At 34.4% G+C, this 25657-nt stretch overlaps 4 protein-coding genes across 6 annotated transcripts; all 4 read left to right on the top strand.

Annotated features, from left to right (window-relative positions):
- Positions 1-2153: 2153 nt before the first annotated feature.
- LOC123907986 (cation/H(+) antiporter 18-like) lies at positions 2154-6215 on the top strand. 2 transcript variants are annotated; one of them, XM_045958472.1, is made up of 4 exons: positions 2154-2386; positions 3199-3449; positions 3694-4695; positions 4773-6215. In XM_045958472.1, exons 2-4 carry the CDS (start codon positions 3249-3251, stop codon positions 5973-5975), a joined length of 2406 nt encoding a protein of 801 aa, XP_045814428.1. In that variant the 5' UTR covers positions 2154-2386; positions 3199-3248; the 3' UTR covers positions 5976-6215. The 2 variants fall into 2 exon arrangements, with proteins under 2 accessions (XP_045814428.1, XP_045814429.1); XM_045958473.1 differs by having other exon boundaries at positions 2230-2386; positions 3230-3449.
- Positions 6216-8069: 1854 nt separating this feature from the next.
- On the top strand, positions 8070-12545 carry LOC123907984 (cation/H(+) antiporter 18-like). Of its 2 annotated transcripts, none has more exons than XM_045958470.1 (4): positions 8070-8201; positions 8737-8957; positions 9388-10389; positions 10693-12545. In XM_045958470.1, exons 1-4 carry the CDS (start codon positions 8135-8137, stop codon positions 11893-11895), a joined length of 2493 nt encoding a protein of 830 aa, XP_045814426.1. In that variant the 5' UTR covers positions 8070-8134; the 3' UTR covers positions 11896-12545. The 2 variants fall into 2 exon arrangements, with proteins under 2 accessions (XP_045814426.1, XP_045814427.1); XM_045958471.1 differs by lacking the exon at positions 8070-8201 and adding an exon at positions 8203-8299.
- Positions 12546-13281: 736 nt separating this feature from the next.
- On the top strand, positions 13282-17902 carry LOC123908664 (protein PAM71, chloroplastic). Its single transcript, XM_045959374.1, has 11 exons — positions 13282-13615; positions 13710-14003; positions 14593-14646; positions 14840-14901; positions 15309-15377; positions 15872-15923; positions 16146-16220; positions 16348-16477; positions 16656-16726; positions 17159-17206; positions 17610-17902. Exons 1-11 carry the CDS (start codon positions 13454-13456, stop codon positions 17679-17681), a joined length of 1089 nt encoding a protein of 362 aa, XP_045815330.1. The 5' UTR covers positions 13282-13453; the 3' UTR covers positions 17682-17902.
- Positions 17903-19517: 1615 nt separating this feature from the next.
- Positions 19518-24904, top strand: LOC123907306 (calcium-dependent protein kinase 1-like). Its single transcript, XM_045957508.1, has 8 exons — positions 19518-20863; positions 21347-21490; positions 21775-21927; positions 22918-23030; positions 23270-23437; positions 23899-24026; positions 24327-24426; positions 24571-24904. Exons 1-8 carry the CDS (start codon positions 20176-20178, stop codon positions 24652-24654), a joined length of 1578 nt encoding a protein of 525 aa, XP_045813464.1. The 5' UTR covers positions 19518-20175; the 3' UTR covers positions 24655-24904.
- Positions 24905-25657: the final 753 nt, after the last annotated feature.

The raw sequence follows: 25657 nt of genomic DNA, 5'->3' as shown, positions 1-25657 counted from the left end.
TACTAATAGATTAAGAATGATTTATACATAGAAAAGTAGTTCAAGGGTCCTAGCAACCCGATGTATATAACTCAACGAAGAAATAAGGTGTGATAGAGAAAAGGAACGTGAAAGTCGAACCACACACCTCTATCTCAATTCAAAACATCAATTTCATTTTAGGATGAATTTGTTGGAGAAAGATTATTCAATGGTTCTAAAAAAAGAAAAGTATCACAGTTTACAATGTTTATGACAATGGTTATAAAGACATGGGCAACATGACGACCCAATGGTTGTCAAGTATTGTCATTCAAGGTAGTTTGACATTTGTGATGTGTTTGATTTGAGGGAAAGAAACAGAGAAGAAAGAAAAAAATATGAGAACTAATAAATAAACTTTGACTAAAGTTAGTCCAAATTTATTCATTAATTTTCGTGTTTTTATTTCTTCCGTCTTTCATTTTTTTAAACCCAACACACCATTATTGTTTTAATTGAAGATTACAAACAATTTAACCTTCTTACTTATAGAAGCATTGAATTCATCTAAATATTGGTGACATTTACAAAAGACACCAAGATAAAAATTACTTCAAGAAAAATTAACGGTAAAAAAAGGTTGACAAGCTCTCAAAAACCAAAAGACATTCACAAAAAACACTAAAATGAAAATTATTACAAAGAAAAACTATTTAAAAATGTTCGTCGTCCCTTTCCATCTCTTTCTTTCACTCTCTTCATCCTCTTTATCTCTTCTTTTATCTTTCAATTTTCTCATCTCTTCCTTTGTAATGTGAAAGAAAGGATCTGAAATTTAGACTAGATTCAACTCTTGATCCAACAAATAACAAAACAAAAAATAATAAAAATGAAGAAAAGAACCGCACAAGTTGCCCAACTTTAGTGTTAACTTGACGTTTACGTTATCAATAAACATACAAAGTTACAAACTATACTTTCCATCGTAGCTTGGTTGGTTTAGCTATCTACCATTAAATACCTTTAGCATATATGCCAATAATAAGAAAATTTCTCATCCCACCTACCCACTTTCTCACCACACTCCTGAAAATTCCATTTTTGCCTTTGGTAAAAAAATTCGGAACGCGTTTTCTGAATTTTTTTTGCCTTAAAAAACAACTTCGGAATGTGTTTTCCGAATTTTTTCCAAATTTGAACTAAAAAATTCAGAAAACGCGTTCCGAATTTTTTAACCAAGGACAAAAATGGAATTTCCAAAGGTGTGGTGAAAAAGTGGGTAGTGGGATGAGAAATTTTCCAATAATAAATCAATGGTTCATTTTCATGGGCCCATTCCATCAAAGCATGAGACCATGTTACCACTTTAGATTTACTCATTTAAAAATAAAAAATTAAGATGACAATGTGACTTATAGTGGGATTGATTATCGTTAAGCAAATGACATAACAACACATATAACACACAATGATAGTAAATTTTTAAGATTTTGAAGTTTCTAACAACGTTTTCTATTACTCTCTCCTCCCTTGAAATAAGTCTCATTTTGAAGTTTAAATATTACAATTATTACTAAATTGTCCTTTGTGAAAAAATGTATTTATAGTTGGCTGTTCATATTCTAATGCAAAGTATAGTTATGTTTAGAAAAATAATAATAAATGTGTCTAGAAAATTGATAAGAGACTTATGTTTAAAAACAAATTTTATCTTTGAAAAAATACTTATAATAAGGACGGAGTAAGTATATAATAGTAGTATTTAAAACGTATTTACTTTTTGTTGAGTCTCTTACCTCTTATATATGTCATGCTTAAGAACATCTTTAAAATTTTAAACACAATAAAATTTAAGTTTAATCGCATTTTTTGTCCCTCTATTTTATCAAACTTATGAAAATAGTTACTCTATTTTAAAATCGAATCTTTTTGGCCTCTATTTTCACATTTGTTGTAATTTTGATCATAACTCGTATTTTATTTTTGTTTTTTCCCTTAAAAATGACGACTTGTAATATAAAAAAAGCTGAATTTTGATTTCAAACATGATATTTCATCTTTACATTCAATGTCGAAGACAATAAATCAATTTAGTAAATCTACCGACCATAAATCACCTTTTATGATGTCAAAAATCACAATATTTAAGGTAAAAATTGCAATAAATATAAAAATAGAGGACAGAAAAATTCATAATTTGGGAGAGCATCAAGTCCTAAATCTACTGGTTCGGCGGCATGTGGTCCCGGAAGTCAATTTGAGAGGAAAAGTTGTTCTGTTTTTTAAACATTATTATTACTGTACTCACTGAGTTTGCGATTCATTCATTCATTCTGTGAACTGGAAGATCCCGTTCCTATAAATAAAACTATAACCATTCAAATCTTCTTCTTTCACCGAACATCATTCACATTAAACTAAACAGGTAGGTATACTATAGTTCTATTTCTAAGCTTTCTCACTAACAAATCAGTTGTAATTTTGCGCCTCTTTTTCTACAACCTTTAATTTCGTCAACTTCAGTTACTAATGTAACCCGTGTGTGTTTATTATACGATTAATCAATCAAATGTTTCATACCGTATTTTAGGTAAAATAATCATGCATTTTATAATTTACCTTCTAAGATAAGAATATGGTATAACAACCCATACCAATAACCTATCATAGGTTACCTATGAATCCAATTGGTTCGGTTATTTTCTTCCATTTTGTGTCTAAATAGAACCAACTCAATCAAACCAATCACCTGAAAACCGAATCATACCATTAATTATTGTTTATTTTATTTCACAATATATAATAATCTAACCAAATATATTTTTATTCTAGTCATATACTTATTTTAATAGTATAAAAATTCTCATGTTTCTGATGCGTGAGTTTAACTCAATTGGTAAAGACATCACATTTTTTATGTAGGAACCTGAGATTCGTTATTCACCTTAAGTAAAATTTTAGACTACATGACAAAATAAAATTTTGATGTTTGATTTTTTTTTTTTAGATTTTTAAAAAGTTGAATCAAACAGTTAAGTTAGTTTAAGTTTGTTATAGATCTCTCAACTGTTTCAACAGTGACATAATCAGCTAAGTTAGCTTTGCAGAACAGTTGTTCATGTTTGAGTGTGAGTGATGTGTTATCTTTTAAGCTTGCTTGCTTGTTGTCATTGAGTATTTCCAGGTTTTGATTTTATCAGTTTCTGATGTCTGGAAAACATTTATTTCTTTCTGCAGGAAGAACTTAGGCGTGTCCACTGTTTAGCAGTGGAATTTGCGCTGTCGAAATGACTTCGAATACTACATCTGGAAATGTTTGCCCGTCGCCAATGAAGTCCACATCTAACGGTGTATTTCAGGGAGATCACCCTCTTGATTATGCACTTCCCTTGGCTATTTTACAGATATGCCTTGTTCTTGTAGTCACAAGGGGATTGGCTTATCTTCTAAAACCTTTAAGGCAACCGCGAGTTATTGCAGAGATTGTTGTAAGTTCTTTTGTTCCACTTACAATGATTATAAACAATTCATTGTCCTTGAATCAGCATAGATGCTAGAGAAATATACATGTTCCAAAATTTGCACATAATTATATTAGAATAGCATTGTTTGCACAATCACTTTCTATACTGAGAGGAAGGGTTATTAGTGTATATATTTTGTTTTGGAAGGGAGGGAGAGCTTACAAATTACTTTTTGATTATAACATGTGTCGTGACTGCTTATTGACAGGGAGGAATACTACTTGGGCCATCAGCACTTGGACGGAATAAAAGCTATCTACATGCAGTTTTCCCACCCAAGAGTCTTCCAGTATTAGATACTCTAGCAAACCTTGGCCTTATATTCTTTCTATTTTTAGCAGGCATAGAGTTAGATCCCAAATCTCTTCGGCAAACTGGAGGACGAGTCCTTGCAATTGCTATGGTCGGAATAAGCTTACCCTTTGCACTAGGGATTGGTTCATCATTTGTTCTGAAAGAAACAATTGCCAAAGATGTAAATACTTCTGCATTTCTCGTATACATGGGAGTTGCTCTGTCTATAACTGCATTTCCTGTATTAGCCCGTATTTTGGCTGAGTTAAAACTTCTAACCACCAGTGTCGGACAAATGGCCATGTCGGCTGCAGCAGTTAATGATGTAGCTGCCTGGATTCTTCTTGCTCTGGCTGTTGCCTTATCAGGAAATACCCAATCTCCATTAGTGTCATTGTGGGTCTTTTTAAGTGGGATTGTTTTTGTCGTTTTTTCAATCCTCATTGTCCTTCCAATTTTCAAATGGATGGCTCAACAATGCCATGAAGGTGAGCCAGTCGATGAGTTGTACATATGTTCTACATTAGCTGCTGTTCTGGCTGCTGGGTTTGTCACAGATGCTATTGGAATTCATGCCATGTTTGGCGCGTTTGTTTTTGGAATTCTGATTCCGAAAGATGGACCATTTTCCGGCGCTCTTGTGGAGAAAATTGAGGATCTTGTGTCTGGTTTATTGCTACCACTCTATTTTGTGTCAAGTGGATTGAAGACTGATGTAGCCACCATTCAGGGGCTGCAGTCATGGGGTCTTCTAGTTTTCGTTACATTTACTGCTTGTTTTGGGAAGATTGTTGGGACTATTGTAGTGTCTCTTTTATGTAAAGTGTCTTTTAATGAGTCTGTAGTGCTTGGATTCTTGATGAATAGTAAAGGCTTGGTTGAATTAATTGTCCTCAACATCGGTAAAGATAGAAAGGTATTTGAATTTTCTTGCTCTCACAATTCCCTATTTAGTTTAATATGGTGATGGATATTTGATGTATGGATTTGCAGGTTTTGAATGATCAAACCTTTGCCATTATGGTTCTCATGGCTCTCGTTACTACTTTCATGACCACTCCTCTTGTGATGGCTGTGTACAAGAGGAAAGCAGGAATATTTGATTACAAATACAAAACAATCGAAAGGAAAATTTCAGACAGCCAATTGAGGATTCTTGTTTGTTTCCACGGTGCAAGGAATATTCCATCGGTGATAAATTTGATTGAGACTTCAAGAGGAATAAAGAAGCGTGATGCACTTTGTGTGTATTCAATGCACCTTAAAGAATTTTCCGAGAGGTCCTCGTCAATACTAATGGTACAAAAGGTAAGAAAAAACGGATTGCCGTTTTGGAATAAAGGTCACCGTGCAAATTCTGACCATGTTATTGTGGCATTTGAGGCTTACCAAAAACTAAGCCAAGTTTGTGTCCGTCCAATGGTAGCAATCTCCTCAGTAGCTGACATTCATGAAGACATATGTGCAACCGCTGAAAGAAAGAGAGCCGCAATCATCATTCTCCCATTTCATAAGCAACAAAGATTAGACGGTTCACTTGACATTACAAGAAATGATTTTCGATTTGTTAACAAAAGGGTACTCGAGCATGCACCGTGCTCGGTTGGAATTTTTGTTGATCGCGGGCTTGGTGGTACATGTCATGTGTCTGCAAGTAATGTTTCTTATTGTGTTTCTGTGCTTTTCTTTGGCGGTGGTGATGACCGTGAAGCTCTTGCTTATGGAGCTCGTATGGCTGAGCACCCTGGCATAAAATTAGTGGTTATTCGTTTCTTAGTGGACACTAATATTTTAGGGGAGATTACCAAAGTTGACGTTGGAGAATCATCTAGCGGTAAATCAATCTCAGAGGATGAGGAATTCCTTGCGGAATTTAAGCTGAAAACGGCCAGTGATGAATCCGTTATCTATGAAGAGAAAATTGTAAAAGATGCTGCAGAAACAGTTGCTGCTATCCGTGAGTTTAATTCTTGCAATCTGTTTCTTGTGGGTCTAAGGCCAACCGGTGAATTAGCCTGTGCTCTGGAAAGAAGCGACTGCCTGGAACTAGGACCTGTTGGTGATTTGTTGGCATCCCAAGATTTCCCCACAACAGCATCAGTTTTGGTGATGCAACAGTATCACAATGGGGCGCCGACGAATTTAGGCCCAGTAATGGAGGAACATTCACACGATGTAGACACAGAATCTGTCTAACTATTCTGTTATAATATTGTTGCAGAACTCACACGGGTGGGAATAAGTATTCTAACATGCATTAGACCCAATTATACATAAATAAGAAAGTCTATTGAATTGTATATTGATACTCTATTTTTGTTGTTATGATGATTATATTTTGTTTTTTTAGTTTGTCATAATGTCTTGAAATTCTGTTTTGTCTACTTAAAAGTTTAGTTTTGTTGGTTTATATAAATACTTTGGCTTATATTGGTACATTTGTTTTAGAGGTATGTTTCTGATATGTTTTTAAACAAGTTTCTAGTTCAGACTTCAGAGCAACAATGTTTGGCATTTGGGAATTACAGTTAGGGTTATTAAGGGACTTAATTCGATATCTTTGGTAAAACTGGTGTGACAATTGGCGGAGGTGGTGTTCAAACTGATGCGGCCATACATCATGCGCACAGTTGGTGCCGGTGGTATTAAAACTGATGCAGCCGTATAATTTTAAAAGTGCGTCATCTCTAACTAACATTTCTTCTTCTTTTCGTCACAATTGTTCATTTTAAGAATCTCGCATTTTATAGGAGACTATTGGCATTATAGGAGACTGTTGGTTTCAGATAGCACTAACTAATTTGACTGGAGCTGCAACTGTATTGAATTCGTATTGGAGTCTAGCTCCACACACACACACATATAAAAGGATTAACTGGTAATTCAATACCATTGAGTTGATAACCGAATTTTCTAGTGAAATCTCAATCATTAGAAAATTCGGTTATCAACTCAATAGTATTGAATTATCGGTTAAACCGCGCAAATGAACGAGTTAAAATGAATGACTTGATCTCTTTAAAAATATTGTTTTTGAATTGAATTGGAAGAAGCACATATGAACCGATGATGATTCAATCAATACTATAAAGGGATCCATCATGACTCTCTTAATGCCATTGCCACATCCTCCACCACAGTGGGATACCTGAGCTGAGTACCTAATTCTCCCACTTCTTAGATTATTTAGGAGTTTACTCATTTAAAATATAGATGGTGGGACATATAACTTTATTTTTAGTGAATATGGAACGTAAGTAAAATATTAAATAATGTATCAACTCACTTACTTAAATTATAGACCGAATATTACTATATAAAAAAAATTATAGATGCATCAAAACAAAAAAAAAAAGTTATAGACCGAATCTTTGGGTCTCTACAAAATTTTAAATGATCACTAAATCAATAGTATATGTGTTAGAATATAGAGAGTTCATTTGCTATGAATTAGTTCAAAATTTAGTTTCTAACCCATATTTTTTGTTATTTTTATCTTCAAATTTTACGGTTAAAACATTTAATTCAGCTCAAATTTCTAAATTTTAGTAAATTTATTTTTTTATATTGTTCTAACTTCTAAATATGTACGAAAGTTTCAAAATTTTAAAGGAATAAATGTAACTAAAAAAAAAAAATTTTTTGCAAAGACTAAAACAGCAAGAAAATTTTATAAAAACTAAAAGTATAATATATTTTTTGCTAATAAAACCATAAAAATTCAAGTAAGAATTAAACTTAAAAGTTTTTCATTTTATAAGAACTAAAATATATTTAAACTTAAATATATTAAGTTGGGATCGAAGCTTGCTTTTATGTGTTCTACATGTTTTCTAAAACATGTCCGGGCTTTAGCCCTCTTTGTAATAAAAAAAATAAATAAAACAATTCATGTCTACGGGTACTTGTCAGTTCCGCCTGATTTTGACGGGGAAAACTTGATTTGACTGAATTTGAGTTTGAGTTTTTTTCGATTTTAAAATAAGAGTGTGAAGCGGATAATGAGGACATTGATATCGAGTCTCACTCCACTTATATCACTTTTTACACTTTTAAAGAATTGATTACATAAATTTGAAATAAATTTTACTATATTTAATTTCTTAATGCCATGAATACTTGTTAATCAACATTTTTCAATTTAATTAGTGCTATATGACGGTGGAAAATTTAACAAAAAAAATTTCATTTGTCTCTAGTAAAATGTATGGACTTTTTGTACCAAAAAAAAAAGTATGGACTTTGGAGGGAGTATTCATTTATTTATTATTGCCCTTTATGAGGGTTTCCGGCGGTGTGGTCCCAGAAACCGACTTAAAGGTTCAAACTTCAAAGGAAAGTAGCTATGCTATGCTATGCTATGCTATGCTTACCAAATCAAGTACTGTATAAATAAATACTACACACACCCTTGTCTCGCAGGTATAACATTTCTGAGTTTGCCACTGATTCTGATTCAATATATCTTGTTCCTAGTATTTTCTTATTTCTCTTCTGCATTGCACTACCACTACTACAAAGTAAGAAAATTAATAACCGCCTAGTTCTATTTATATTCATTAATAGTACTAACAGATTCAGTTATAATTATACTTAATTATGTCATTTTCTTAAATTGTTATCGGTGTGGACGTGTTAGTTTCTGTTTAGGTGTCCGTGCTTCATACCTTTTATTGTATTGCAGAACAGAGTTGTTCATATGCTTTTGTGTGAGTGAGTGACATGTTATTTTGGATATGTGCTTGCTTGCATCTTAGAGATACTAACAGATTCAGTTATGTTAGTTTTATTGTATTATTATTATTATAGAACAAAGTTGTGACTTGTGAGTTGTTCATGTTTGTGTGTGAGTAACAACATGTTATGTTTGGATATGTGTTTGCATGGTTATTTGAGCTTGCATGTTGTCATTGAGTATTTTTTCAAGTCTTAATTTAGGCGGATCCACTGTTTTTAGGTGAAATTCGCGCTGTCGAAATGACTTCCAACACCACTTCTGGAAATGTTTGCTCACCACCGATGCAGTCCACATCTAATGGTGTATTTCAAGGAGATAACCCTCTTGATTTTGCACTTCCCTTGGCTATTTTGCAGATATGCCTTGTTCTTGTAGTCACAAGGGGATTGGCTTATCTTCTAAAACCTTTAAGGCAACCGCGAGTTATTGCAGAGATTGTTGTAAGTTCTTTTTTGTTTTTGTTTAAGTATTTGCTTAATCTAAAACTCGGCATACAATCCACAAAAATAAGAGACTTTAGTGTTCTATTTGTATATAATTTCACAGCTTTCAGTCCACACCGTGTTCCACTTGTCCAAACTCGAAACAAAGTCTAATGTTTAGTCAAATTTTCGATCTAGAATATAATATGACTATAAACAATTCAATATTCTTAAATCAGAAATAGATGTTAGTGAAATATGCTGATATACATAACAAATTATGCACATGTGTAAGAGAAATTAGAATTACAATGTTTGCAGAACCGCTTTCTATGCCGCGAAGAATTTAAACACACTTAGCACTTCATTAAATCCACATTTAGATGTAAGCTTGAATAGGAAATAGAAGGGTTTTTAGTTGTGTGTTAAGATTGCTTATTGATATCAGGGAGGAATACTACTCGGGCCATCAGCTCTTGGACGGAATAAAAGCTATCTGCATGCAGTTTTCCCACCCAAGAGTCTTACAGTATTAGATACTCTAGCAAACCTTGGCCTTATATTCTTTCTATTTTTAGCCGGCATAGAGTTAGATCCTAAATCTCTGCGAAAAACTGGAGGTCGAGTCCTTGCAATTGCTATTGCCGGAATAAGCTTACCGTTTGCACTAGGAATTGGTTCATCATTTGTACTGCAAGCAACGATTGCTAAAGGTGTAAATACTTCTGCGTTTCTCGTATATATGGGAGTTGCTCTGTCTATAACTGCGTTTCCTGTATTAGCCCGTATTTTGGCCGAGTTAAAACTTCTAACCACTGGTGTCGGCAGAATGGCTATGTCGGCTGCAGCGGTTAATGATGTAGCAGCCTGGGTTCTTCTTGCTCTGGCTGTTGCCTTATCAGGCAATAGCCAATCTCCATTTGTGTCATTGTGGGTTTTCCTAAGTGGGTGTGGTTTTGTCGTTTGTTCAATCCTCATTGCCCTTCCAATTTTCAAATGGATGGCACAACAGTGCCATGAAGGTGAGCCAGTCAATGAGTTATACATATGTGCTACATTAGCTGCTGTTCTGGCTGCTGGGTTTGTCACTGATACTATTGGAATTCATGCCATGTTTGGCGCATTCGTTTTTGGAATTTTGATTCCAAAAGATGGACCATTTGCTGGTGCTCTCGTGGAGAAAATAGAGGATCTTGTGTCTGGTCTCTTGCTCCCACTCTATTTTGTGTCTAGTGGATTGAAAACCGACGTAGCCACCATTCAGGGGCTGCAATCATGGGGTCTTCTAGTTTTCGTTACATTTACAGCTTGTTTTGGGAAGATTGTTGGAACTATTGTAGTCTCTCTTTTATGTAAAGTGCCTTTTAATGAGTCTTTAGTGCTTGGATTCTTGATGAACAGTAAAGGCTTGGTCGAACTAATTGTCCTCAACATCGGTAAAGATAGAAAGGTATTTGATTTTATTTTCTTGCTCTCATTATTCCTATAAATAGTTTAAGGGTCTTGCTAACGAGTGCCCCCGGGGCACTCTTTAAGCATTCCATTAAAAGAAACTTTTTATTCAAAAAATTAAACACTCCAATTTCCAATGCGTTGACTTTACGCATTTCCATAAAAATTCTATAAAAAACTTACTATTTAAGGGCTTAAAGAGTGTCCCGGGGGCACCATTTAGCATTTGCCATAGTTTAATATGGTGCATATTCATGACCTATCAATCATCGTGATGAATATTTGATGTATGAATTTGTAGGTTTTGAATGATCAAACCTTTGCAATCATGGTTCTTATGGCTCTCTTTACTACCTTCATGACCACTCCTCTTGTGCTGGCTGCGTATAAGAGGAAGGCAAGAAAATCTGATTACAAATACAGAACAATCGAAAGGAAAAATGCAGACAGCCAACTGAGGATTCTTGCCTGTTTCCATGGTTCAAGGAATATTCCGTCAATGATAAATTTGATTGAGACTTCAAGAGGAATCAGGAAGCATGACGCACTTCGTGTGTATGCTATGCACCTTAAAGAATTTTGCGAGAGGTCCTCATCAATATTAATGGTACAGAAGGTTAGAGAAAATGGGTTGCCGTTTTGGAATAAAGGTCGCTGTGGAGATTCTGTCCATGTTCTTGTGGCGTTTGAGGCTTACCAGAAACTAAGCCAAGTGTATATCCGGCCAATGATAGCAATCTCCTCAATAGCTAACATTCATGAAGACATATGTGCAACTGCTGAAAGAAAGAGAGCTGCAATCATCATTCTCCCATTTCATATGCAACATAGATTAGATGGTTCAGTAGATATTATAAGAAATGATTTTCGATATGTAAACAAAAGGGTACTTGAGCATGCACCATGCTCAGTTGGAATTTTTGTTGATCGCGGGCTTGGTGGTAGATGTCATGTGCCTGCAAGTAATGTTTCCGTTTGCATTGCTGTTCTTTTCTTTGGTGGTGGTGATGACCGCGAAGCTCTTGCTTATGCAGCTCGTATGGCCGAGCACCCTGGAATACGATTAGTGGTTACTCGCTTCTTAGTGGAGCCTAATATTGCAGGTGAGATTACGACAGTTGACATTGGAGACTCTTCTAGCAGTAATTCAATCTCAGAGGATGAGGAATTCCTTGCGGAATTTAAGCTGAAAACAGAAAGTGATGACTCCATTATCTACGAAGAAAAAATAGTAAAAGATGCTATAGAAACAGTCGCTACTATACGCAAGTTTAATTCCTGCAATCTGTTTCTTGTTGGTATAAGGCCAACCGGTCAATTGGTCTGTGCTCTGGAAAGAAGCGAGTGCTCGGAACTAGGACCTATTGGGGGCTTGTTGGCATCCCAAGATTTCCCCACAACAGCATCAGTTTTGGTGATGCAACAGTATCCCAATCGAGTACCAACAAATTCTGGCTCAGAAATGGAGGAACATTCACCTTATGTAGACACAGAATCTTCTTAACGATTCTGTGCTATTATTGCTGCGGAGTGCACAAGAGTGGATTGTTCTACGGAAGGGAATAAAGTATTCTAACCTGCATTGTACCCAACTCGCGACACAAATAAGAAAGTTTATTTGACTAAAATATGTTAGGTGTCCAACATGTTTTTCTACTCAACTAAATAAATATAAGTCATGTATATTTTTTGTTGTTATGATTATTGTATTTGATTTTTATCATTGATCATGAGATTTTCCTGTCTACTTAAAAGCTTAGTTTTGTTGGTTTATATAAATAACTTGGTTTGATGGTACATTTAGAGGTATGTTTGTGATAGGTCTTTTAACAAGTTTCTAGTCACAGCAACAATATTGTTAGGCATTTGGGAATCTAGTTGGATTTGATCACACTCTCACACTTGTAGTTATTAGGGAACATAGCCAGATATCTTTGGTAAAACTGGTGTAACAATGGTGTAGGGGGTTTCCAAACTGATGCAGCCATAAATCCTATGAACAGGTTACAGTAAGCTTTCTTTCTTCCATGTCAAAGCTAGGAATAGTTACTAAAGTTGATGCATTTCTTTTTAGTATATTTGTAAAGTTGTGCATACTCATATGTAATTGAATCCATAATGCAAAAAAATGCCATCTCATAATTACTATTTCCCTAATATTTGCACAATGAGCCAACTAATTAGTTGTAGCTAAACACTGTTTTTGGTATGAAACAAGCCACTATTTTTTTTTGCAATTTACATTATTTAAATTGTGGTAAGTATTTAAGAGTTTTTCCCAAATATGTTTAAGGATCAACTTTCCCTAACGCTATGTTAATAATGTATATTGGTTTGACTTGAACATTGCACAAATTCTTTTAAGTGTTATTTTTATCAAGTGATATGAATTTTTCTATAAGTAAAATCATTCTATGACTAAAAAATAACTACACTATTTCAGAAAACTACACTTTATCTTTAATTATTCCAGTTATTTTTACTTATTATTTCTTCCAAACATTTATGAATCAACAGCTGTGTTTGATGAGATTTTAGTTTTGTCATCCTAGTTATTTTCTCGCGCGCCCTACAAATTTACCAAAATATTCATATCCGCTACTTAGATAACAGATACACCTCAATAGCATCCTACCAGATTTGTTTTTTTTATAATGTCCACGACTTAAGTAGCGAACGACATTTTTCAAAAAAATTTGATTCTTACAACGTCCGCTACTTAAGTAGCGGAAGAGTAAAATAGAAAAGGTGTAGGGCGCGCGAGAAACTGATGGCGGCAAAAGTAAATCTCGTGGTTGATTGGGTCGTTGGGTTGGGCTATCCGATTGAGGATTAGTATTGGTTTGGGCCCAATAAATAAATAAATAAAACGGTTAATTTACGAGGGAAAGAGAGAGATAACAAGCAAGCAAAGCAAGGTGAGGTGGTTGGTTAATCGTGACGCGGGACTTATCCAAGAAATCGTAAACAGAAGAGCGAGCGAGAGAGTGAGAGAGAGAATCATTGATGAACATAACATAGCATAGTAGAGAAGAAGAAACACAAACGCAGAAGTAGAAGAAATGCAATCGCATTCACTCTCTTCGTTTCCCAAACCATTCGCATCTTCTTTCACTTTTCTTCGCTCTAACACGCACTTCACTCTCGCCACGTCACTCCTCTCTCCCTGCAACCGCAATCTACCGCCACGTATTCAAACCGGTAATCTTTTTCGGGCCACAACGGTAATTTCCTGCACTTCATTTTGCTCTAATCTTCATCATTATCATTTCATTCCATGAATCAAAATTCAAATGCATTTTTATCATTTTCGCATAGGGATTCGCTCGTGCTTACAACCATTACCGCGCTGAATCTTATGAACTTCAAAATTCCGATGAATCCGTTGCCGGAAACTCCGATTGCGAATGTCACTTGTCAACACCGATTGTTTCTTCTGATGATGATAATGATAACGGATCCATAGGACTTGTTAAGTTTATGCTGTTACTTGCGTTCTTTGCGCTTCGAGACTCTTATCCAGCTTCTGCTGCTGCTTCTGATTTTGCTACTGGCTTTAATTCGGTTCCTGTATTTGGAGATGTCGGTGACTTAAGCACAGGTTTTGCTTCAGTTAGGAAAATCTCCCTGTTACTTCAATAATTAAGAGTTTTTTTTTTTTTTAAAACGAAAATTGAAGAATAGCAGTGTAGTACAAATGAAAATGCGGACTCTGTCTACAAATGAATAACTAACAGAGTCCGCATTTTCATTTGTTGTAGTTACGGTCGTTTATTTAGGCCCTGTTTGGTACCTTAATTAAGTGCTTATAATATAAATGTTTATCATATAAGTGTTATGTATACGTTTGTTGTTTTTATGTTTTGTTTTTTTATGTTTATGTATACGTTATTTCTATAACAAAAGATAAAGTTAAAACTCAAAACTATTTTCATATGTTATAAGTTGTATTCTAAACTATCCTAAAGAGCTTATGAAAATTAGTGCAAAACAGCTTATAAGCATGTCATAAGTTATTTCCATAAGTTCTTCAAAATAGTCTCACTAGACTTTATGTTCGTAGATAAGTTAAATAAGTCAATCCAAACAAATCCTAACGTGGACTTTGTTGTACTTCTACTATTTTAAGTAAGACTATTTTGATATAATTATCTTGCTATTCAAAGACTAATACTGTTTCTTGTTTTATGCTATATAACAGGCTTTTCTGCTGATTTTTTTCTCTGAACTGGGAGACAAGACCTTTTTCATCGCAGTGAGTGCACATAAATCACTGCTTCATTTTCATTTCTTTCAAACCAAAATACAAATTAGTGAAGAAAGGAAATTGTAATATTAAAAAACAATAACCTCTTTTCTGTTAAGATTTGTTCAACAAGTCTGCTTATTGATGAGATAAAATAAAGGGGGCGAGCTTCTTTGATTTGGATGTTTGATGTTTTATGCAGGCACTGTTAGCAGCTAGGAATTCAGCTGGTGTTGTTTTTGTTGGGACATTTGGTGCACTTGCGTATGTTTAATGCTTCATATGATTTAGATGCCCTTGCATTTTATTCTTTGTTTAGGAGGTGTTTTCATGATTACTCACCATGCTTGATAAGCTGATGCAATGCAAGCAAGTGTGGTTGAAATATTTTCATAACTTAGAACAATGAAACTGGCTAATCAAAATTCTTCACAGAGTAACCTAGTGGACAATATCACTAGACTTCAATGGTTTTCTTCTCATATATTCGGAAACTTAATACAGAGTGATGCATTTTTACAAAATTCTCCAGGCTTATGTTGTGTCTATAAGTCTACGTTTACAATCAGTACCACTCTTATGAATGCTAATAATTTTGTACGATGTGTTTATTTCTATTATGCAATAATCTTCAAATCATTAATATTTATTGATTTATTTGTTTTTGGCAGGGCAATGACTGTCATATCTGTTGCTCTTGGACGAACTTTTCATTATGTTGACGAACTCTTGCCGTTCAGGTTTTTTCTTTATTTCCTTCATTATGTTGACGAACTCTTGTCATATCTGTGGTATGATTTGGTCATACTCTTACAACAGAAAAAGTGAACATGGAGTAATATAATAAACACTGTGCCGTCTACGTGTTTGAAAATTACTCACCATATTGTTTCTCAATGCCTTTTGACCAACTATAGCACTGCACAGTTTTATCATAATACAATATCAAACTTTTTTGGAACACAATTTTAATCATTTGCAAAAAACAAAAAGATTTCTTTGTGATGCAAAAATGTCTTTAGTTTCACCAAGTTCCATGTTTTCTAGGAAGATTATCAGTTTTTTTTCTTTCTATGCCTTCCTTTGGAATTATATTTTATTGTGTTTGAAACCAGTAACTTGAAAGCATAATCTAACTATCTGATCTGACTAATATTTTTAGGAGAAAATATTACTAGTTATTAAGAATGTCTTCTCTGGAATTCATCTAAATCTAATAAGTTACTTTGCGCAGGTTTGGACAAACTGATTTACCTATTGATGATATTGCTGCTGTTTGCCTATTGGTAAATTCACTTCCATGTTTATGTAAATGCATTAGTGTGCAAGTTACTAGGATTGAGCTAGTGATAAAGGACTAGGATAGTTCACATGAGGTCATAGATTCGAATCTCATTGTTACCATTAGCCCGAAAAATTGCATTAGTGTTTTCTATGGTTCACAAATCTATCCTTTACATTTTCTGTTTGTAAATGAAACACTCGGCTAAGATTTCAGTTGACTTCAGGTATACTTTGGTGTTTCTACCCTGCTGGATGCCTCGTCTAGTGATAGCCAAAAATCAGATGATGAACAGAAGGAGGTAATATTTGGCATTTGCATCATAATGTGACGTATATAAAAGTACATTATTAAGCCCAGTTTTTTATTTCCTTCACTTTGAAATGGTTCACGATGTTTTCCTATGCAATGGTTCCTATCTTAACCAGGCAGAGTTAGCAGTTTCTGAATTTTCTGGAAACGGTGCTGGGATAGTAGCTGCTGCTAGCACAATTGTCAGCACTTTTCTCTTGGTTTTTGTTGCTGAGTGGGGCGATAAATCATTTTTCTCCACAATTGGTGAGTACTAAAGTTGGAATTATTGGTCGATAAAAATCTATTATACATAGTATATGCCTGGCTAGAATGTCACTTTATTAGGATTAATACAATATTAGTTTATCAATAACATGTTATGCTGATTCTTGTCATGCAACTCGCCTTCAATGATTTTGAAATATTTTTTCCTCCTGTTTAGCCCTTGCAGCAGCTTCTTCACCCCTGGGAGTCATAGCTGGATCACTGGCCGGTCATGGTGTTGCAACTTTGGTAACTCCTTTTTCAGCAATGGTTTGATGCAACTTCTAATTATGGGGATCTGGCCTTTGAAAATAACAATAAATGCATTGTTTGAAATTACGCTTTGGGGACAGCAACTACAATCTGGATTTACCAAAATGCCCAACTAAAATGCAACAAAATTCTTCTCAGTGATTTATAAACATTGTAAAAAAACATTTTAACTTTGAAACTGCTTTGAGAGTACCGGTGAGCTATTTTTTTCACTAATGACCTATATTTGGTACTCCCAACAAGATACAAAGACAAAATTAAGATGAAAATAAATCCAAATGAGGAAAACCTTGACTATCGGGGAAAGTTTAACACAATTTAATTCCTTGAATTAACTGTCTTTTTCTTTCTTATTGCATATCTATAAATAACTTTGGTATTTTATATTGTTCTATCTTTTATATGCAGATAGCAGTACTTGGTGGTTCGTTACTGGGGACATTTTTGTCGGAGAAGGTAGCTTCTGGCTTGTAGCCTCCATTCCTGATATGACTTGCTTTGTTAGTTCCAATTTCCTGGTTTTCTCCATTTCAAATATGGGCCAGAATTCATAAATGGGAACTATAGATGCAAGCTTTCATATCAAGTAGATTCATTAATCAATGTAACTGAAAGTGTGATTTTTCCCTAGATAATACAGATGACGTGAAGTCTCCCTGTTGGTTAGGGTTATTAAGGGCAACTTATCATAACCATATGAAAGTTTTATTACTCTGCCGACGGCACTTTATATTCTGTAGATAATACTAGATAGTGCCTTGTGTTTGAAGCATGAACCTACATTTGTGTGTCTGTTTGGACTATTACCTCATACAGCTATGCAGCTATGAACTAAACATTATTTTCATTTCTTTTGAAGGTTATTGCTTACATCGGAGGTGTTCTCTTTCTCGTCTTTGCTGCAGTAACCGTATTTGAAATTGTACAATAGATGTTTCAAGAAGTGTGGTATGAGCTCTATACAAAGGCAGCAAGAATGTACCGACTTCCACAATTTTTATTTGCGCCCCCTTTACTAAAATCTGTTGATGGCGGCTGTAGAAGAAAAAACTATACTATCATTTGTAGCATTAATTGATCTACCTTCCGTTGTAATCCTCATAACTTCCATTGTAATCCTCATAAATTATGGCCAGTTAGTTATTACTACAATTTTTGCTATTTTATTTTAAATTTTTGTTTTTAACTATGACATTTTCAATTTTAGCTAGTTGATCGATCAAATTACACTGCTGACACTTAAATAGTGCTTTTTCACCGTTTACTAATATTTTATCAGATGATATTGTATTAATGCACTAATTGCAGGATTGAAAGTTTTCTATCATTTAAATTTAAATCATCATTCTAAATTTTTACATAACACATTATTCTTGAGGTATTTCAGTGGGATGGATGTAAAGCTAAGCAAATAGCTTCTGCCCCAAGAACACAGGACTGTGTAGGTTGTAAGAGGTGTGAGTCCGCTTGTCTGACGGATTTCTTAAGTGTTCGAGTTTATTTATGGAGTGAAACAACTCGAAGTATGGGTCTATCTTATTGATACGTTTCAAAAAACACCCCACGAATACGTTTTTTACTGGCAATGGAGCACGGGTTTTTCTGGCCGGAATATTTCATAACAAAATTGAAAGTCTATTAGTAAAATATATCAAATGTTGTCATCCCATCTAGACGAACACTTAAGGACTCATTGGACTTTTCTTACTTAGCACAATTCTTGAAATATTGTTTGTCCAAACCTCCTAAAATGCGGTATTTTACTTGAAGTAAGTATTTTGACAGATTTAAACATATATAAGATATTTACTTTTTTCATTCTACTTATTCTATATGGAGCGTCCTCAATTTTGTTTGTGTATCCATGAGGTGGTGGGGAAGACTTTTGCCTTACACGATGATTGTGTGACTTACTATCCAAGTCTTGGGATAGATTTACATTCATCACGTCTCTGGGCTCATTGGATCCCTCCTCAGAACGAACTTAATTTTTAACTCGAGTTTAACTCATTTGGGTCACAAACCAAGTTCAATGAGACAATTATCGAATCGAACTTCAAACTATTCGTGAGTTGGCTCGGGTCATTTCCACCCCTGATGGTAGTTTTCTATAAGACTCTTTGTGCTTGGGGCTAATAGGGTTATTCACAATCATGAAAGTGATTAGGTGACTGACTTTTCTCACTATGAAGCTGGTGGTGATGTGTTGGTTGAACCGCAGGCTATCAAGAAGATTAGACTTAAATTTTGTCGCAACAAAGATTATAATAACATGATTTGTGAGAGTAATTGCTCAAAAGCTATTGAGTTATTTAATACAGGACGAGATAATGTCTTGCACGTCTATGCTACATACATCCTCATATTAGAGGTGCTCTGTATGAAACTGATATCACTAAATTGATGCATGTTCTTAAGAAACAAAATACTCCCTCTGGTCCTTATTATAAGGAACACTTTGAAAAAATCACACAGACCAATGAAACACATTTAACATAGTTATTTTCATTTAATACTCTTATAAATTTTAATTTATTCCATATATACCCTTATTTAATTACTCTTTATTCAACTAACTTATTTATTTTTAAATTCTCTCTCATAATAAATAAGGGCATAAGTGAAATTGAACATTTAAAACATTTGAAAATTGGTCAAAGTTTCTTATAAAAAGGACCAATTTTTTTGCCCTAAGTGTTCCTTATAAAAAGGACCGGAGGGAGTATATAGACAGATTTTATGACAAAGAAGACATCAGATTCGAAGTGCTCTGCCTACTAAAATTGTCCACCACCTAACTTAAGAATCCAGAGATAAACTTTTTGTTTTCTTTTTTTTACACAAGAGATCAACTTAAAATTAGATTATGTTTGTTTATTTTTTATTTTCCTTTTTTTTTGTCAAGTAGTTTAGTGACTAAAAGTTTTACTTTAAAGGTAAATAAGTGAAGTGTTCAGGTTCAAACCCGACTCCTGTACGATCTCCCTGTCAACCGAGCTAAACTCGTATGATCTTCTTATTCTATCTCTTTATTAGACTATATTAAGCAAGTTTTGATTAATACAGTAAATAGGAAATATCAGTACTAATTAGGAATATCTGTAGTAATTATAAATTGATGCTGGCAGTCAATAGATAAGAGTAATCATAGGAATCAAATTAATGTTGCTCTTTTATATAACCAATGATCTGATGAAATCACATACATATCATTCTGTTTTTACACTCTTAGTAGTTGTAACACCAAAGTGACACAGTTGTGATGAGTCAACGCAATTAATCCACCGTCAAATAACCCTTTTGTAGCAGCCATCATCAAAATCAAACTCCATTTTCGTGTTTAACGCTTCAGAGAAGAAACACCACCACCACCACCACCACCACCACCACCACCGTTGTGATATTTTTCATTTTTCATACTCAAAATGGGAAATCGCATCAGCAACAAATTCCATTCCAATAATCAAACCCATTCAAAACAACAACAACAACAACAACAACAACAACAACAACAACCTCCACATTCTAAATCAGAACCCTCACATCCCACTCCAACTTCCGTCCACAATCAACCCACCCGCTCCTCCTCCTCCTCCGCCGCTGTTGGCCGTGTCTTAGGCAAACCGATGGAAGACGTCCGATCTATCTACACCTTCGGCCGTGAATTAGGTCGTGGTCAATTCGGAGTCACATATCTAGTAACTCACAAAACCACCAAAGAACAATTCGCCTGCAAATCCATCGCTACCAGGAAGCTCGTTCGTCGCGATGATTTGGATGATATTCGTCGTGAAGTACAGATCATGTACCATCTCACCGGTCACAGGAATATTGTTGAGCTTAAAGGTGCTTATGAGGATCGTCATTCAGTTAACCTTATTATGGAGCTTTGTGCCGGAGGTGAACTCTTTGATCGGATTATATCTAAAGGTCATTACTCTGAGCGTGCTGCGGCGGAGATGTGTCGCCAGATGGTGGCTGTTGTTCATAATTGTCACTCTATGGGTGTTATTCATAGGGATTTGAAGCCGGAGAATTTCTTGCTGCTTAATAAGCATGAGAATTCGCCGCTTAAAGCCACCGATTTTGGTCTCTCGGTGTTTTTCAAGCCAGGTTAGTTAGTTAGTTAGTTAATTAGGTCTTGTTTGGATAAACAAACTTATGTGTTTATTTTTACCATATAAGTGCTTATGCAAATAAGTTGAGACTTCATAGAAGTTAAGTTAGTAAGAACTTATGGAAATAAGTTGAGAACAGCTTATCATATGTGTTTATCATAGGTACTTAACAGCTCAGTCCCCATGAGCTTAGCTTAGTTGGTAGGGGCATCACATCATATATGTAAGGGCCGGGGTTCGAATCCTGAACACTCCACTTATTCACCTCAAGGGTGGAATTCTAGCCACTAGGCTACTTAACCATAAAATACTTAATAGGCTTTTCCAGAAAGTCTCGCAAGTGCTTATGCTAGTAGATAGGTTTAAATAAGTCAATGTAAAAAGCCATTAGTTAGTTCCATTTCACCAATGTTACTTTTTTTTCTTCTTTGAAACAACACTGAACTCAGTAGTTTGTGGACATGATTTTTGAGAACAGGAGATGTATTTAAAGATCTTGTTGGAAGTGCATATTATGTTGCTCCTGAGGTGTTGCGTAGAAATTATGGACCCGAAGCTGATATTTGGAGTGCTGGGATTATTTTGTATATTCTCCTCTCTGGTGTTCCTCCCTTCTGGGCAGGTAAACTTTCTTTCTTTAATGCTTTTGAATACTCATAGGTATTGTTGTGGAGCCGCATGAAGTTTGTTCGGGAAGTTAAAAGGTTGTAGAGTCATTTGTTTATTGAGTGAGCTTTCAATGTGATTTTGAATTTCAATTTTGTTAGATCAGGTGTTTGTGTATTAATATGCAAGTTTGGTTTTCATGTCTCCATTGTTTGATAATGATGCCTTACCTTGGTTACTGACTAGTATGTGGTATCTTTCTTATCTTTCTCTCACTTTCTTCTTATTCTTTATGTGAAGAAAAGGAACAGGGTATCTTTGATGCTATTCTTCGCGGACATATTGATTTCGCATCCGATCCCTGGCCTAAAATATCAAGTAGTGCTAAAGATCTGATCAAGAAGATGTTGCAAGGTGACCCTAAAGAACGAATTACGGCTGCTGAAGTTCTTAGTAAGTTTTACTTTTCTTGTAAATGCAAATTGATTTGTTTTGCGTCAAAAGGGTTGTGTTGTATTTTGATCATGTTGACACTGAGGATCAGCCAGGCATTGTTGACAAAATAAATCTCTAACCATATCTTTAGAGACCTGATCTTTGGGATAGATATAGTAAAGTGAAAGTGAGGCGAGATAACTGGAAAGAAATAGGATATTAATTTTAAAAGAACCTGTGACTACTCACTCACGTGATCCATGATATTGTTAATGATATTAGAGTTACATGTCTCATTCAGTAGGATACAGAGGAGAGTTACATGTCTCATTCAGTAGGATACAGATGATAATGGACAATTGCATCTCTGCCAGTGCCATCTCTTCTTTACTGTAAAATTAGTGGAAGATGCACAACTACTTTCTGAATAAATGCACTGTTTCTTTTAATTACTTGACCTGATATTTTCTCTCTGCTTGACTGCCTCATGTGCATTATACTCTCATTTGTCTCTCACCTCTGTTGCATTTTTCTATTTATCAAAATGAGTAGTATGCATGAGTTTGTTTTGGTAATATTTTTCTGCTTTGAAAGTGACGGCTACCTTGCATCATTGTCTAGCTTTCTTTCGATTTTGTGTTCATATATATGCTACTTGGTTAATTGTCTTGCTCTAGTAGTGTATGATAGCAATAATGTATTTATTTCACAATTACGTGCTCACATATACTTACATTGTTTCTCTAGTTATGTCCTCTTTTCCCTTTTATATGGGCAGAAATCTATTTGCAACTAATTTTCCCGATAAAACGTGAAATAAAGGAGTGAAGTAGCCCATGCGTATATGGGATCCGAACGGTTTAGAGTTATGGCTTTTCGTTGAGCTCTTTTCCTTAAGTTCTATAAATAAAGCGGCATTCCTCCTTTATGAAACAATTTGAGCTGTATCATGAAAATTCTCTTATTTGAGTCAACCAGACATAATAAAATGTTATATGTACACTCCAGATCATCCTTGGATGAAAGAAGATGGAGCATCCGATAAGCCTCTTGATATTGCTGTGTTAACTAGAATGAAACAATTCAGGGCAATGAACAAGCTAAAGAAAGTAGCTCTGAAGGTATATAATCCTTTACCATAATTTTTGTTATATAGATCAAGGTCTCGTAGTCAAGCTTTTAGTAAAATATCTAGAATTACGGTTATATTTAAATCCTTGAGGATCAAAAGTGGTATATATTAATAGAAAATGACAAATTCATAATTAAGTAAATAGCCATTGAAGAAAGTAAACAGAGAAGAAATTCATAACTCAGACTGGATCAAAGAATAATGTGAAAATTCTTATATTTTTTGCAGGTTATTGCTGAAAATCTTTCTGAAGAAGAAATTATTGGCTTGAAGGAAATGTTTAAATCCATGGACACAGATAACAGTGGAACAATCACTTTTGAAGAGTTGAAAGCTGGCCTCCCCAAACTAGGTACTAAGATTTCTGAGTCTGAAGTAAGGCAGTTGATGGAAGCGGTAAGATTTCTGAGCCATTACTTCTCTGTTACAATTGATTACAACTTTTATTTCTGAGCCGATAACTTAATGTTTGATTGTAGATTACTGTGAATATTTAGTAACAGACACACACACAATAATAAACACACTCTTACCCTTCTATACTAATACTAGCAGTACCAGATCTTGTTGCAGAGTTATGCTTTTGTAGTTTAACCACTGGAGTTTAATTTCTGCATCTAACTCTGCATATGTATCCGAATCCTGATCGGTTCTTGTAATTGATGTGATGGTTGATGTTTGATGTGCTGCATTTATAGAATAACCATATCTTCCATTAATATTGTATAATCATAATATCATATACGCACTTGGAAAATAATTGGATATTATATTAGAGCTGTTTAATATTATGATTCCAAGTTTACTACCTCTCTTAAATTCATTGATTTCTCTATTATAACATATCTAATTTGCAGGCTGATGTTGATGGAAATGGAACCATTGATTATATTGAATTTATAACAGCTACCATGCACTTGAATAGAATGGAAAGAGAGGACCACCTGTTCAAAGCTTTTGAATATTTTGACAATGACAAAAGCGGGTAATCTCCTTCTTTCTTTTTTTATCAAAGTCCTCTCTTATTATATAAGAATGTGACAGGGTCCTGCTATCAATTAGAAAAGGACGCAACTAAAATTAATGAATCCCACATAAGTAATGGCGGATCTCACTATTCTTTTGTCTTTCTCACCACACAAACACAAGTCTCATGTTAGTGAGTAACATGAGAGGATCCTGATCTTCTTTTTACCTTGTCACTAATATTTTTTTAGCATGCATGTATTACTGCCTTAGTTGTTGAATCACATTTTGGACTATTCTATTTCTCTTGTTTTCATAGGTACATTACAATGGAAGAGTTGGAATCTGCCCTTACAAAGTATAACATGGGTGATGAGAAAACAATAAAGGAGATCATTGCCGAAGTTGATTCAGACAATGTACCCTATTTTCTTCCTTCTTTACTTTTTCCTTTGTCTTGGGTCACATCCTTGTTCTCATGGATAGTTATTGTATCCTATAATTGTAGATGTTTAATTTATTACTGTTTAATTATTCAAGTTAAATTCTCAAACCTCTTGCAGGATGGAAGAATTAACTATGAAGAGTTTGTAGCCATGATGAGGAGTGGCAACCCAGACTTGATAACCAACAAGCGTCAGAAATAATCAAGTCGACCATGCATCGCCTGTTTTACTGGGTTCAGAGGCAGAGGCAGAAGGCTCAGGCAGGTTTCACTAACAGGAACTGATTTGCATTCAGCTCTCTTTATTCACCAGCTATTGCTTTGACAGACTATTTTTGCTTCTGCTTCTTTGACTGCTATTTGAGTTATGACAACTTTTCTATCCTTGTAATACATATTGATGATTGCTCCTAATTTCACTAATTATGTCCATCATGACCTGTTGTTTAAAATTGACGACTTTTATCCTTTTAAGTTTTAGGTATTTCCAATTTTTAATTCGATATTTTTTTTTTTGTTGCTTAAATACAGTTTTTGTCTTTCTATTTTACCAACTCGCGAATGAGTCTCCTATTTTAAAATCACCCAGTTTTAGTTTCTCTATCTGATTTTTGTACTAAAAAAATGATTTAACATATTTTAAATGACATGACATATAATTTGATGATGTAGAATCATTCAATTGGATTAATTATATACATTTCATTAACTAAATTAAAAAATGAATAATTTCTAGTTTTTTTATGGTAAAATAATTTCTAAAATTGAAACTGATGTTTTTAATGATTTTTCTTGTCATTTCATGTTTTTTTATCATTAAATATCATTAGGTCGTATATTACATTATTTAAGGGTATAAAATATGGAGGGACCAAAATTGAGTAATTTTAAAATTTAAAATAGGGGTCAATTTTGTGAGTAAGTGAAAATAAATGACCAAAATTGTAATTAAGCGTTTTGTTTTATAGTGCTCTCTTTACCATGGTATGAAATTCTTATGAAGTGTGGTGACAAAATGTGTTACTACTAAACTAAAAGTTATGTCATGTATTTGATTTCAACTGCAATGTTAAAAGTGAGGAGAGTTTTGTTATTCATTTTGATCTTATTTGGTTCAAGTGGTTAATCATTAGAACTGTCTATGGAGAATTTAAAAAACTAAAAATATTGTTTTTTTACCGTTACTAAAATATTATGGTCAGAAA

Source organism: Trifolium pratense, linkage group LG2 (genome assembly GCF_020283565.1).
Source record: "Trifolium pratense cultivar HEN17-A07 linkage group LG2, ARS_RC_1.1, whole genome shotgun sequence".
In the NCBI taxonomy this organism is placed as follows: Eukaryota; Viridiplantae; Streptophyta; class Magnoliopsida; order Fabales; family Fabaceae; genus Trifolium; species Trifolium pratense.
This window is presented reverse-complemented; position numbering and strand designations above follow the sequence as displayed.